At 38.5% G+C, this 15,279-nt stretch overlaps 1 protein-coding gene across 4 annotated transcripts in view; it reads left to right on the top strand.

Moving 5' to 3' along the window:
* NPAS3 (neuronal PAS domain protein 3) overlaps positions 1–13,200 on the top strand; it is a 298,073-nt gene extending 284,873 nt beyond the window's left edge. For all 4 annotated transcript variants that reach the window (XM_072427890.1, XM_072427891.1, XM_072427892.1 and 1 more), the window contains 3 exons: positions 2,405–2,552; positions 4,154–4,269; positions 6,498–13,200. In XM_072427890.1, coding sequence (XP_072283991.1) covers positions 2,405–2,552; positions 4,154–4,269; positions 6,498–7,903 — 1,670 coding nt within the window. In that variant the 3' untranslated portion in view covers positions 7,904–13,200. The remainder of the gene's footprint in view (positions 1–2,404; positions 2,553–4,153; positions 4,270–6,497) is intronic.
* Positions 13,201–15,279: the final 2,079 nt, after the last annotated feature.

Here is a 15,279-nt window from a genome sequence, read left to right on the forward strand (position 1 = left end):
CATTCACATTTTTGCAGCATGTAACCGATACCTCTACACATAAGGCTACCGTATATTTAACCATTTGCCCCCCATCTGTGTGTAACCTACATGTATGTAGTCCAGGGATAAGTCTGCAATGCCATCTACTCCAGAGTTATTTGATTTCATTGTAACTATCAGCACCAAGATTAATTCATACACAGAGAAATGTTTAGTATTCTTTCACATAGAAACTAAAAGTAATATTCTATTAGATCTTTGTCTGCAAAATCCCTGGTCCTTGAGCTTTACCAATATCCACTTGCAAATGCATCTTACACATTGTTGATAAGATAACCTCTTTAGGGACCTGAAGAACATTGTCATTATTTCAACAACTTCTTGAGAAATATATACAGATATTTTTTGTTAAAAAAAAAAAACTAGCGTTCAAAAGCTCTCCAGAAATTAAGGCTTCTGGACTTAGAACCACCCAATCTTTATTTTCTAATAATGACTACATGGTGTACTATCAAAGTAAAGCTGTACCAAAATAATTATGAGGGCTGCCGTTAGGTAAAATGTTTATTACCTTTTGGCCACTTTTTTAACACTTTCTAAGACCCTGACCCTGATCATGCAGAAAGTAAAGTTAAAGTAAAAAAAAACAAACTTTTTTTCATGGTCAGTGACTTTTACAATATCAAAGTTTCACTAAAATGTGAGCCCTATTCATTCCTTTGGGAGAGCTATGGGCTGTTGGAGGCCAGCATGAGTATGGGTAGTCAAAGGAATGAATAGGGCCCTGGTTCATGCACGTTAAAGAGGGTCCAGCAATGGCTGTACTCTGCCAGGTAGGGTTGTTGAGTAAATCTTATATTCGTCTGACACAGGCAAAGATTGAAGGGAGTATCAACATAAGCAGCACATTTTTTAGAAGATATGTTCTACACCACCTGAGGATCTTTAATCTCCTATCAGCATACACAGTGGGATCCCACTTTTCAGGGCTGCATTGAACCCCTGTTTCATTTTACATGAGTGGCCCAATAAAGAAGTTCTGTGTTTTTACTAAGGTGGTAGAGTCACATAGGGGGTGTTTTTTTAGCCTTTTAAACCACTTTTCATCAACTTATTATTATTGCTTTGTGAATTGAAATTTTGCTCAATGGATCAAATAATAGAGCCCACTGAACTGAAGCACCAGTGGAGCAGATTTTACAATACTTGCCCTTGCTATTTATGAGCTTTGTAAAATACCCTAAATTTGCTTTTTACATTTAACTTCACATCCATTCCCTTTTCAGTCTCTTATCATCATCACCACCTTTATTTTTTTTAACTTTCTTCCTTCTTCCTCATTTACACAAACCTCTCCCTCTGCTGTCTTCACATATTAACTTCTGTGGTCTCTGGTCCCCCTCACCCCACCTCTCCGACTGGGATTTTGTTCTTCTGAGAGCTGTAAATTCTCTCTGACAAGATGAAAAGAAAGTGCTGTATTTTCTGACCGGCTGGAATCCCCAAAATGAGCCTTGGAATCAAAGCCGCACAAATACCTTCAAATAACCTCTAACAGGCAAGCGAGCAGTGAGAGACTTGGTGTGTTATCCTGGTTTCAGTAGTGTTCAGCGCTGAAGTCTCTTCATTCTCTGGATTCCTCGCTATGTATTATATTATATGTATAGTACATGTATATTATACCTTATACTTCCAATCTTCCAGTGATGTACTTCTGTCTGTCCCTAATGCTTTGATATTTTCTGTAACTATTAATGATAAACACACTGCTCTGTAGCTTGATCTGAATACTAGAATACAATTGTCTTTGTTGCTTTTAGCTTTTTTTATGTTAACATATGGCTGCACTTATTCCCACCTTCTAAAGTTACCTATTGGTTATTAAAAGACCTTCAGTTTAAATAAGCGATATAGATTCCAGGTATAAGAAAGCGAATAGTGTGCAAAGGTATACAGTTGTTTTTTGTTTGCAAGCAAATAAAAAAGCCTAGTCTCAACCAGCCTATTGCAAAGGACCATTTCTCCCTGTATAGAATCAGTAAACTCTCTATCCAGAGGTTTGACACATTCCATACTAGGCCAAAGCTAGAGATCTTCAATGAGCAGTAAACAAGAACTTTTCTTGATTTCTAAGCTATAGGACTGACTTGCTGGGGGATGTGTTGGACCTCTAGACGGCTGACAGGAGACAGTCTGTTATACTCATGATGTGGCTACTTTCTGAAAAAAACAAACTTTGCACAACTTTTTGTACCTAGAATCAATGTAGCTCATTTCTGTTGGAACGTTTATATGGTCAGTTGATGGTATGTATGTTATACGTACCATGCAAACAAAAACCCTACCATCTAACAACAAATAGCATCTAAATATAATCACACTTTAACCTAGTGCAGATCTCAGGACTTTTCTTTTCTTTCAGTGTTAAACAAAGGCCAGTGTGTAACCAAGTATTATCGGTGGATGCAGAAGAACGGTGGCTATATCTGGGTCCAGTCCTGTGCCACCATCTCAATCAATGCCAAGAATGCCAATGAGCGGAACATCATCTGGGTCAACTATATCCTCAGGTAACCTAATATGGACTAGCTACAACTTATATTTCCACTTTATTATTAATAATAATAATAATAATATGTATTCATAAAAGTCTTAGAAACAGATTGAAAAAAATGTTGCTCAGTGGTTATTAAAACGTTTTACTTTATTGTAGCTGCAAGTTTGAGTCATATCAAAATATTTGGGACAGCATTTCTTTTCTTTCTGCTAATGTGTATGGGTTGTGCTTCTCCTTTACAGCCACTAAATGACGCTATGTATGTACATATTATTAATATTATTATTATTATTATTATTAATAATAATAATAAACAGGATTTATATAGCGCCATTATATTACACAGCACTGTACATTAAATAGGTGATATATATATACCGTGTTTCCCCGATGATAAGGCAGGGCCATCAAATAAGACAGCCCCCCCTTTTTAGGGAAAAATGAAAAACCCTGAAAATAAGCCCTAGAGCATATTTTGGCCTTCCAAAAAAAATAAGACAGTGTCTTATCATCGGGGAAACAGGGTATATATATTTATATATATATATATATATATATATATATATATATATATATATGTATGTATGAAGTATATGATCATCTGCAGCACTATTACAAAACACTTTGAATGAGCCATGTATCCAAACTTAGGCAACCTTGCTTTTAGCCACATATGGAATCCTTGCTGAAATAGTACCACCTATATAACCTTTTCACAAACTTTTCACTAGACTTTGATTTGTAACAGTGACAGATTTTTCAGACATATATGATAATATATAAGATAATATATAAGTCACTGCTATAATCCTAAATATAGTTTTTTAGACATTTGTGCTCTTTGTATCTTACAGTAGACAGGAATACATTGATCTAGACTACTCATAGTTTTTGTCACCTTCACCAAGTAGTAAACTATACATTTTGTAAGCCTCAACACCCCAGCCATGCACCTTCCATAAGTAGCATTCAGTTTTTGTCCACACAGCTTGCTAACATGCCAGTGCAGTTTATAAAAGTTAGGGGTAACCAAAAACTGTAAATTTAAAATCATAACAAAGGAGCATCAAACAGCACAGATCATATTAATAACTTAATATGGAATAAAAATACTTATGTTGCACTTACAAAGATCCTAAGCACAGCGGCTTAAAAACATAAAACCCTCAGCCAAATGAAAAGGCTGAACTGCTCCCAAGGCAATGTTTTCCTGATGCGTGTCCCCCAATAATCAGGATTCAGCCCAGGAAACAAACACAACCATTACAGTATATCTGCTCAGTGTGCTCCTATTCACACCAGCACTAACTTACATGTTTAAGGGCTACATTTTTTCATCAAGGCTCTGATCACAATCATTGTAAGTGCAATATGAGAGGTTCTATCCTTTATTTAATAAATAGCATTATACACTATACAGTGTGCTTGTGTTGTGCCGACAAAAAGCATTACTCAAACCTACCTGATCCTACCTGTTGGTGGCCTTGTTTAGTTTTAATTATCTATTTCTCAAGCTACCATTTTCTCTACTTAATTATGTGAACACTTATTTAGTTTCTATGGTTAGAAATCATAATTTATATCAATAAATTGATTGTTTTTTATTTGATTTAGTTTACCAGAATACAAGGACATCCCGATGGATATTGCTCAGCTGCCACACTTGCCTGAAAAGACTTCGGAATCCTCTGAGACTTCTGACTCTGATTCGGACTCCAAGGATAATTCAGGTGCGGCACATATGTATGATACCGGTAACTTTTTACCAACTGAAATGCTGTCCTTTTTAGACATCTCATATACACCAAGTCAAGAGAATGCATGGAAGGTTTTTAGATTTTTTTTGACACCTTTGTGTTTTTCCACTAATCAGAGGTTGATTTTGGCCGCAATTTGAAAAAAGGAAATAATGCCATCTACTAAAAAAAATATATATATGAAACTATAGTGTTATGTAGTCAACAAGTGGAAATGTAAAATAGATCATGGGAATTCCCAGATACATTCACTGGTGTCTTTACCACAAAGCACCAACATAGGATTTCCTGTAATGGCAATTTTTCTAAAGCAGCAAATAGGGCATTGCCCTTGCTTACCAGTGCAGCACATTTGACTTACATTCATATGCTTGATTAGGTTTAGTATGGGGCACTGTAGGAATGACTGTAAATATAGTTTTATTTTATTCTGTAAAATTAAGACAGCTAAATAAACATTTTTAAATGAAGTTGCCTTCCCATTCTACTTATCCTAGCCCTTATTCCAGCGCTGTCATACACTGTTCAATATTTCAGTTATACGTTAGATTTAATAAAAACTTAAAATCTATCACAGTCCAGAACAACTGTAAATCTACCAGACAAAACCCCCAGCACCGTGCAATGTAAATCAATGGGACGAGCTCCAAAACAACTAGCAGCCAATGAGATTGCTCTCTGCTGTTTACAATAACAAAAATTCCCTGTTGGTTGTACATGTTAAACAGTAGAGAGAGCATCCATTGATTGTTAGGACTCCCTACTGATTTATATTAACCTCAGAGGAAAAGGGGACAGAGCTGGGCAGTAATTCATCAGGCTGGATCACAATAGCTATGTCAGGGGGTTATCAGGGAGACAATTGTTTACCTGACATTGTTTAGTTTACTATACATCTAAAGCTACGTACACACGTGCAATAATTATCGTTGGAAACTAACGACCGTTCCGATAATTATCAACAAAAAAAGTGCACAACAACGCTGATGAACAAGGATTGTCGCTGGAAACGAACGACCATCCTGGTGGATCTGATTGGACGACGATTGTTTGCAATCTATTGTGTATACGGTCATTCAGTGACTGTGGATGGTTCCGCAGTACACTTTCTCCTTTACATGTGACTTCCTGCATTGTTCAAACGATTTTATCTAGCATGTGTACAATATTGGTGGATTATATTTGAACAATCGTATCGTTACCGCATGTACAGAATTGTGCACAATACGATCATTCAAATATAATCGTGCATAATCGTTGATCTGTCATTAGTCGTTTGTTTTCTAACGACAAGTTTTGCACACATGTCTAAACGAATGACTAACGATGATTTACTGCCCAGCTCTGTCCCCTCTTCCTCTGAGGTTATTATAAATCAGTGGGGAGTCCTAATAATCAATGGATGCTCTCCCTACTGTTTTATATGTACAACCAACAGGGTAAGTAGCTTAACATCTCACGCTGTCACTAGATTAGGAGGTGAGGGTAAATCTTCCATGTGGGGCCCCCCTTTTCTAGCAACATTTATGTAAATATTTTCTATTACTTGCTGTTGTTTCTCTGGGGCAGGAAGTGAATAGAAATCTCCCTATTGGGACAAAAACAGCATCAAATAAAAACTTTTCTCCCTCATGTACTCTAACCAGTGTTTACATGCAGTTTCATTTTTTTAACATTTCTTAGTTATCTGCTATTTTTGTATTGATGTATTGTATTGATTTTTATCATATTAGTATACATAAGCCAATGTACTTGAATTTTTAGCTATTATGCATATTTGGAACATTATCCTTTTTTCTTATTTTGAAAACCAAGACGAGCCATATTTATGGTTGGAATCAAACAGCTAGGCTTGTATTTTAGCTTCCGGTTATTCTAGGAAGACAATATTAGCAGGGTTTTTTCTTGTGATGAAGCTGTTCATTTTGTGAATAGCCAGGCCTATATGGGAATGGAGACAACACCAGCACTGGTGTCTAACATGCATGAAGTGGTGATTGGAAAGAAGGAAAGGGGCTGGGAGAAGTTCAGGGAGAACCATTCTATTCAGAAAATGGAATTATCCTTTAGCATAATGAAAGACATGAAAAACCCTTCAGCACCATGCAATAATACTGGTACTGAAAACAGTGTTGTTTGTTTTGTCGGAATAAAATAATGTTTAACAAGATAATGATTCAAAATGTTGTTGTTCCTTACAGAGGATAATGATAATCCGAAATCAGACGGAAAAGGGAACCTTTCTGAGCAAAGTGAAGACCCAGAGCCTGATCATAAGCAGCCAGGACCCCACTCTGACCCAGACATGAACTGTGACGAAGAGGCCAACAGCTCAAGTGATGCTTGCAGCGAAGAAAGTGAAGAAAGCGAAGACTGTGAAGTGAGGAAAGCAGAAGAGGAGATAGAACAAGGGGGGTTGAGTGCATTAGGGGCTATTGGAGCTCTTGGAGCATTGGGCCCTATGCATATTAAAGTAGAACGGTACACAGAGAGTGAAACGGATCTGCGTGGCCCTGAATCTTTGAGCTCTGATAGTGCCAAAGACTCTGAGAGTGGGGAAGAGGAGGAGGAAGAAGACGACACAAGTGTGCGTGTTACTGGTGTTCTAAGCAGACATCAAAGAAGGAAAAGGCGAAGGAGAAAGGGTTTGGGGCCATGTGGAGGACGTAGGAGACGTCTCTCTGGAGGATCAAGTCCTGGTGGGCTGGAAACCACATTGGGTGATCCCCCAAGATTGCTCCCTTCCACCCCTCCTCCAACTGGAAGCTGTCCTTCATCTTCATCTGTGCTAAAGATCAAGACAGAAATGTCAGAGCCTATCAACTTTGATAATGACAGCAGTATTTGGAACTTCCCACCTAATCGAGAGATCTCACGAAATGAATCCCCTTATAGTATGACCAAGCCTCCTACAGGAGGCGATCATTTCTCCCCCTCTCCATCTTCCTCTGCTGCTGCCCCTCCAGCCCTCCATGTTTCTATACCAGACTCTGTTCTCACACCCCCAGGTGGGGCTGAGGGAGCTGGACGCAGCAAAGCGCAATACTCTGGATCCTCAGGGGGCTTAGGCCCTGTCAACTCTGACCCTCTTTCACCTCCTCTGTCTGCCTCTCCTCGGGAAAAACCTCCCCAAACAAGTGGTCCGTCAAACTCCCTTCTGTATGCAGGTGAGCTGGAAGCACTACAGAGGCTTCAGGCAGGCAATGTGGTCCTTCCTCTTGTTCACCGTGTGGCAGGAACCCTTGCAGCTACAGGAAGCAGTGGACAAAGGGTGTACACTACAGGCACCATTCGTTATGCTCCAGCTGAGGTGACTCTGGCCATGCAAGGCAACCTACTGCCAAATGCCCATCCTGTGAACTTTGTTGATGTAAATGGCCCTGGTTTTGGTTTGGACCCCAAGACCCCAATGGAGATGCTGTACCATCATGTACACCGACTTAACATGTCTGGCCCATTTGGAGGAGCTGTGTCAGGTGCTGGTCTTACCCAGGTGCCTGCTGCCAGTGTCTTCACTACAGCTGAGGGGATTTTCTCCTCCCTCCCATTTCCGGTGTACAGCAATGGTATCCATGCAGCACAGACTCTAGAACGTAAAGAGGACTAAAAAAACAAAGGAGAAAAATGAAAAGTTGAGAGAATGAGGAGGAGAAAAATGAACAGACTGCAGAGAGCAGGGAAAGACATTATTATGTGATGCAGAATGTAGGTGGCTATATATTGGTCTTAGGGGCAGCTAAGCCTGGCCACCCAATGTCTCCTCCACTGCTTCCTAACCCAAGGCCGCAATAGGAGGTTTTCCTCATAAGTTGTACTTGTGAATACCTTTTCCCAAAGCATTCTGGGACCAGTAGCCCCGTCTTCCGCACCTCATAATTATAGCAGGGCTGCACAATTTTTGCTTCAACAGACCCCTTTTGCGGCTTTGGCTTAGTTGGCAGATGCCTCTCCTGGGGACCGCTCGCACTGTGCCCGTTGTGCCGTCACTTAGAGTTGGGGGCAACGGCTGCGTTCTGATCCTATACAACCTAAAGTATTCCAGCACTTTGACTCACACCTAGATTCCCCCCATTTTTGACCCCCAGAACTTTGTATGGTCTTATTTTTACTGCTTACCCAGTCACTGCCAAAATACTAAGACATGGCATTTTGTGTAGTACTTAATTTTCCTTTCTTTTGGGGCCTCTCCCTCTGCTGCTAGAACTTAGACCTGTTAACTCTTAAACTGCCAAAAGGGTCAATGCACTGCACACCACTCTGGCAGGAAAAGAGTTAACTCAACCTGTACTACTGGATCCTGAAAGTGTTTTTAGCCTCCCATAAGCCCACAACAGAGTTACAAAGTGATTAAAACAGTTATCAAGACAGCTGCATATTGATGCACCAAGATGCCTTGTATTTTCAAGGTTCATGTATGTGTACGTTTAAAGATGTTTCTTACACTTGTCACTTGCAGGAAAGAGAGCTCTATACTCCGGATTCATACCGGATTCAAAAGACTGTCATCATAGGTGGCTTCAGGCAGATTCCTAGGCATAGCTGTTTGTATTCTCTTAGAATTGTGTGAAGTAGCAGCTTTCAAGATTTTACAGAATTATCTGAATCCAGGTGCTATAGCGATGGCAAACCATACTTACATAAAGGTAGAAGTTAGTGGTACGGGAAAGGGCTAAAAAGAACAGTGTTCTAGTAACAGGGCCTAACTACTGCTATATTAGACCTTGCAACTTATGTCAGGCTATGAGACAAGGAATGCACCTCACCATCTGCTAAGACTGAAGTTCTCCCTTTCTGAGTCCTGTTCAGGCACAGTTCTTAAAGTCTGTTGATGCTGTTTAATATATACACAAATACTTGATACATGTACAGATGGTACAAGGTTCACGTATGCAGTGATTAACAGTATCAGTATACCCGTAACACTAAGCACTGCCAGACGATGACTCCGAAGAAAAGTACCTCTTTGCACCTCTATCCTCTCCTTATGGGCCTACTAGACTGTATATCTGTCCTCAACCATCAGAATATTTTTAAATGTCATCACAAGCCTAGAATACACAGTAATGGCCAGACTATAATGGGATATCTGTAAAATAGTTTATTCTAACTTTTTATCCAACAAATGAATGGTGCTGCCAGAATCTGCACCTCTTAATACCTACCTCTCACCACCTCGGTTCTGCATTTGTTATAAACCCGATGGTCCGAGGTTACAAGGTTTTGGAGCACTTTGCATGGCTCAAATGTAATTAAAAGGGCAGTTAGATAATTCCCGCTCACCCATTTACCCATGAAAATCTATAGACTTAATTATTTGTCAACTGTCTGCAAAGATCATCACTAGAACATTGACATAATTTGATATTTCGGGTTGCATATTTCAGCAGCCATGTTTATTATTATAAACACATACGAACACGTATAATAATTGTCACCAGGACACAGGATGTTTGTGCCACTTTCTGTATCCCAATTGACCACCTGCTAAATCCAACGCCATATAGAATACATTAACCAGATCTTGGTGCCAAGCCACAGCTTAAAATAAGTTTTACAACAAGGAGTTTGCAATAGTATAGCGATCTGTAAACAGTGAGAACTTGGCAGTATCAAAGCACTTTTCTAGGTTTCGAGCTCATGGAAAGGAGTCTTTGGGTTCTGGTGTGTGTATTCTGCAAGAACAGAAGGGGATCCCCAGGCCCACAAGGAAGGAATAGCTGGTGGGTCTTTTCCAAAGAGCTGGCAGACCACCTACTAGGAGCACTTTGGCTTTAGTTACTATACGAGCAACAGCATCTGAAGGAGCTTTATGAAATCACTAATGGAGTTATAAGGAAACGACAGAGAACAACTGACAAATGGGCAGGCGGTGAAGATGCTAATAAGAGAAAGAGCTGGAAAGATCAGACCAAGAGGGTGGGAAGACTGTAAGCTGTTCTTGAGGGGAAAATTCAGGATGAGGGATAAGCACGGAGTATGTGGCATCATTGGATGGAATGAATAAAACAGTAAGAAGGAATAAAGTAGCAGAGGAGGGGGGAAAATGTGCACACTTTAATTTTTATATTTACTGATTTAACTTCCATAATCTTGATCTGAGTTGAATTTAGCTCTAGGGAAATAAACCATTTCCTAATACATTAGATATGTTATTAATACTTTGTTAGATAAGGGACATAGAGCAGGGATTTTTTTAAGTTCACACACACACATCATAGCTATTTTTGCTATCAAGAGAGGCTTAAAACATGGGAATGTAGACCGCTGATGTGATTGGCCCTGTTTGGGCATAAGCCATTGCGGCTCATTTCAACTTCATAAGCCAGGTAATTTTTTCCAAGCAAAACAAGGATTGTGGCAGTATGATGTGTATACAGTGGGTTACTTTGTGGACTCTTTTTATTGCACAAAACACTTTACTGACCCATCATGTTTTTGCTGTTACATGTTGCGTGTCCTTACCAGCACTGTGTCTACCTGTTATAGTTTACAGTAAGTGGAGGGTTAAAAAAAAATGAAAGAAACATAAAAACCATCCTAACGTTTTTTTTTGTTATTTTCTTATCATTTCTTCTAACATTTCTACTCTTAGTCTAACGCACTTTGATGGATTTAAAGTCTAGCATCAAAATTCTGGCCACGACTAGCAAATATAACTTTTTTTTTATAACACTCAAAAAGTCTCCCCCAAATTTTTTAAGGAGAAAGGGGGAAATATTATTGAAAAAAAACTACATTGCAGAATAAAAACAAAGTGCAGATATTGGTTTTGTTTTGGCCACCAGAAATCAGAAGGGGAAAAAAACAAAAAACTGAGTCATTAGAAACCAAAAGTGTGACGTTTCATGGACTAATGGGTTTCTGTTTCCTACTTCCAGTCTGTTTGGCAGCTTATCCGTGAAACATCTATTACCAGGTGTGAGACTTTGTAATGTGTTGCTTAGTGTGTTACAAAAAAAAAAAAGAAAAAACACAAATCTAAGAAAGTTTAAAAAAAAAGAAAAAAAAAGAACCATTTCCAAGTGTCTTTTTAGCTGTCTCATTCCAATTTCAACGTGTGTTACAATATGCAGTATATTCTAAGCTAATGTGAGTGTTTATATCTGTTGTCTTTCTCTGTGCTTTTAAAACTGTAGTCTGGGTCTGTCACGTTCTTTACTCCCTGTGTGTCAGTGAATCGGTGGTACCTGGGGGGCTCGTGGATGTTTGTATAGTGGCAACGCTGCTTTCACTGTTGGTACACCCTATGGGTAACTTGGCTCTTTCTTTGTTTTCATTTTTGCTATCGCTTTTACTGTTGTGAAATTTCAGTACTCTGTCTAAATGACTGTTCTGTAATTTTTACCTCTGTCTCATGTCTGTCTTTTTCCTACATAAACCAGCAATGAAACATGTTCAAGGGGCCCCCTACTTGCTTTGTGCAAGGAAGGGATGGTTTGCTTCTTCTTTTATTCCAGCTTGAAGAATGGCGTCCATTCCGTATTACACAAGCTGGACCCATAAAGTAGTTATTTAGACATATTAGAAGCCCAGTGTTTATTTGCATTTACTGTGTATAGAGGAGGCTCACTAGTCGCAACATGGAAGTAGCTCCTACATTCTGTCCAGGCCTTCATGGCTACTTTGGAGTTCTTAAAGCCATTAGATCAATACTCACCACTGCAGCCAATGCCAGCTGGTAGCCACTTTATCTGCATTCCAGAAATCCAGGCATGACATGGACTCCTAGAGTAATTGGGGTGCCTTACAATCATCCAGCAACATTTGATGAGTGATTTAGCCAGGGACGTAATCTTTCAATGTCCCAAGCCAATGTCCCTCGCTGTCTCTTGCTGCATTCGGAAAATTAAGCCAGACCTAAGCATTGGCTCTACCTCCTATCTTTTCAGTAAGGGGAATGTAGGAAGGGATCAATTATCAACTGCAACCTTTAAGCCTCCTCTACCATTGCCTTCTGTGTCTTCCTTCAGGGAAAGGGTTAGGACAGTGATACCAGCCCTGCTTCTCTGTCAGAAGGTTGGCTTTCAATCCAGAACCCGATACTGCGCATCTGGAACGAGTCAAAAAGATGACTCCCTGCACATTCGTGGTGGTTGCAAAACACTGAAACTTACATCAAGGTTTTATGTTTTAGCCCTTTGTCTTCCATCTTGTTTTCTGTTCGTTTTTTCTTCCTTTCCTTTTTTTAATATTTTTTTAATAAGTGTTTGTGTTGTGTCAAACAATTAAAAAATAATATTATTAATAATAATAAACTATTGAAGATTTCTGGTTATTTCAATTGATCAAGTTTAACAGCTGCTTTCAAAATAAATTGTCTGACAGTTTGCAAAAATGACAAAAAAGGTCATTTTTTTATTTTTTGTGACAACTGTGTCTGTGTTTTTAACTATTTCCTGTAAATTAATATGAGAACTTTATAAGGTTGGTGCCACTTTGATTAATTATTGAAAATATGAAAGGGAGGGTTGTTAGGAAATAGAATTGTACCAGTATACCCAGCAGTGTTACCAACGTAAACATTTAAAAAGAGAGAATATATATATTAAAACGTAAAAAAAGAAAAAAAAATGAACAGTACGGATACTTTTTCTTGTGTGTTACAGACTAACTCAGTTTAACTCAACGTGCCTCATCTGTTGTATAATAAAATAAGAAAAACATTATTTTTCCATTAACCATCAGATTAATATGGTGCAGAGAAAAAAAAATTAAAAAGCAAAAAAAAAATCTGTACATAATTTCATTTTTTTTTTAAAAAGGGTTCTTTTTTTATACTTTTCTAGACCTGCTTACATATCATACATGCTGTCTTTTATGTAAATTAATTTTTTGATTCATCCGGCAGGAACCATTTTCATAATAAACTTTACATTTTGGATTTGTTTGCAGTTTTGGCATCTTTTCTTTCACACATTAACACCATCCTCAGCAGGGAAAATTTTTAACATTGGAGCAATTGTAAGCTAGTAGGTCATTTAGCCTTCATGGTTCTTCAAGTTGAAATGATGTACTCTGTGGCCCTGATATACAGAAGTATGATGTAGGGTGGAATTAAGTGTACATGTATTCACTTCAAACATTCAGGCACTGTGATTTTATTTCCACTGCATCGAATGTTAAAAATGAATAAAAAGACTCCATTCACATCACTGCACTTCTTCTACCTCCACACTGTACAGGTCAAATAGGATGACTTGGTTTTTTTTTTAGGAGGGGGGTCCACCAATAGGGGTTCCTAGATAGACTAAGGTTAATATCTGCCAAGCCTGGATAAGTCTATAATGAAGGCACAATGAGGGAAAGGGTCCTATTTCCAACATAGGTCAACTGCACTATTGTATGTTTCAAAATTAAACACACTATATACATAAGTATTTAAAAACAACAAATCGGGATGACAAAAGGTGTTTTAATGAACAGAATCTCAAGTACCCGATACGTTTTGCCCCTTGGCTTCGTCGGGACATTGGGATCAATCTCCCCTGAGGAAGCCAAGGGGCGAAACGCGTTGGGGCCTTGAGATTCTGTTAGTTAAAACACCTTTTGACATCCCGATTTGTTGTTTTTCAATACTTATTTATATAGTGTGTTTAATTTTGAAACATACAATAGTGCGGTTGACCTATGTTGGAAATAGGACTCAATTACTGTGTGAATAAACAATAAGTTTCTTTAAAATAGGATTGCCAGTACAAGCCTGCTCATTCCCTCATTGTGCCTTCATTATAGACTTGTATTTTTAAACAGATTTTAAGCCAATCTGATTGTTTGCAAGATAATTTCAGAACATTTCTTGCTCTATATTGCAATGTTCCATATTTTATAGTTCCTTAAATATTTTCCTTTATAGTCATTAAATATTTTTTTTTTTAAACTTGTAAATGTGAACCAGAGGTAATTAGAAATACACAGTTTATTTCAATGTGTTCTATGTGTTCAGTAAAAACATAGATTCTATAATGCCCTAAAAAGCAACATTCACAGTGAGTTAGTGATCTTAGCTAACTTAGATCTTAGTTGTGTTTATGCTGTCTGGCAGGGGTGCCTATGTGACAAGATTGGCTGAACAGAAATAAAATCCAGCTTTCAAATACATGCATTGTTCTTAGGTGGGTATAACGGTCCCCAAAATATTAGCAAGATTTGTCTATCATTTTACTGCCAGTTCTTCATTCAGTCCAATACCTCAATGCTATCTATATGATTCACCCTGGATGTCTGTCCTTATCTATCTAGAAGCCTGTATCTCCCAAAATGTGCCAGCTCCACCAAATAGATGAGCATATAATATAATAGAATGTGATGACACAGCTGCCGATATAAAATGGTAAAGCTGAGAGATTTTGCCAATCAATCTTTACTTTTTAATAGCAAGCATTGTGAGTCTGACATTTCAGCTGGAGTGCAAACTATGATCATTTGATATAAAGAACAATTTCTGATAATATATGTATTTGAAATGTTTACAGTAATTATAGATATGGAATAAATGAAGACTTATTTCTGCTCCTTCCTGGAGATTTTTCAAAGTCGGTAGTATGATAGTTTTGTGCTTTGGTCAGTTGTCCTAAAAAAAATAAATAAATAAAAACTAATGCTAGATATCTACCAACTTTAGAGTGCACAGGCCCAAAAATGTTTGGTTGTCCCTGGGGGAGAATCCCCTGGGATCAGTTGGGGGAAGAATGCTCAGTGTTAGTGGAAGAAAATAAAGCCTGGTATAGCATATGGAAATGATGACCATTTGTTGGGGGCTGAAATACCCATTGTTGATGTTCAGTGGGAGGAAAATATGTAGTAGTCAGTATGGCCTTGCAAAGGGAACAGTAGTGAACAGCAGAGGGGTGGGAGGACAAATAGGGGGAAAGGAAGGACAGAAGTGCCTAGGGGAGGTGGTAAGGGAAACAATTCCAAAATGGGGGGTGGCAACAAAAATGATAACAAACTATCAGAAGTGGATAGGGACAATGATATCCAAAG

This window comes from Pyxicephalus adspersus, chromosome 12 (genome assembly GCF_032062135.1).
Source record: "Pyxicephalus adspersus chromosome 12, UCB_Pads_2.0, whole genome shotgun sequence".
Taxonomy (NCBI): Eukaryota; Metazoa; Chordata; class Amphibia; order Anura; family Pyxicephalidae; genus Pyxicephalus; species Pyxicephalus adspersus.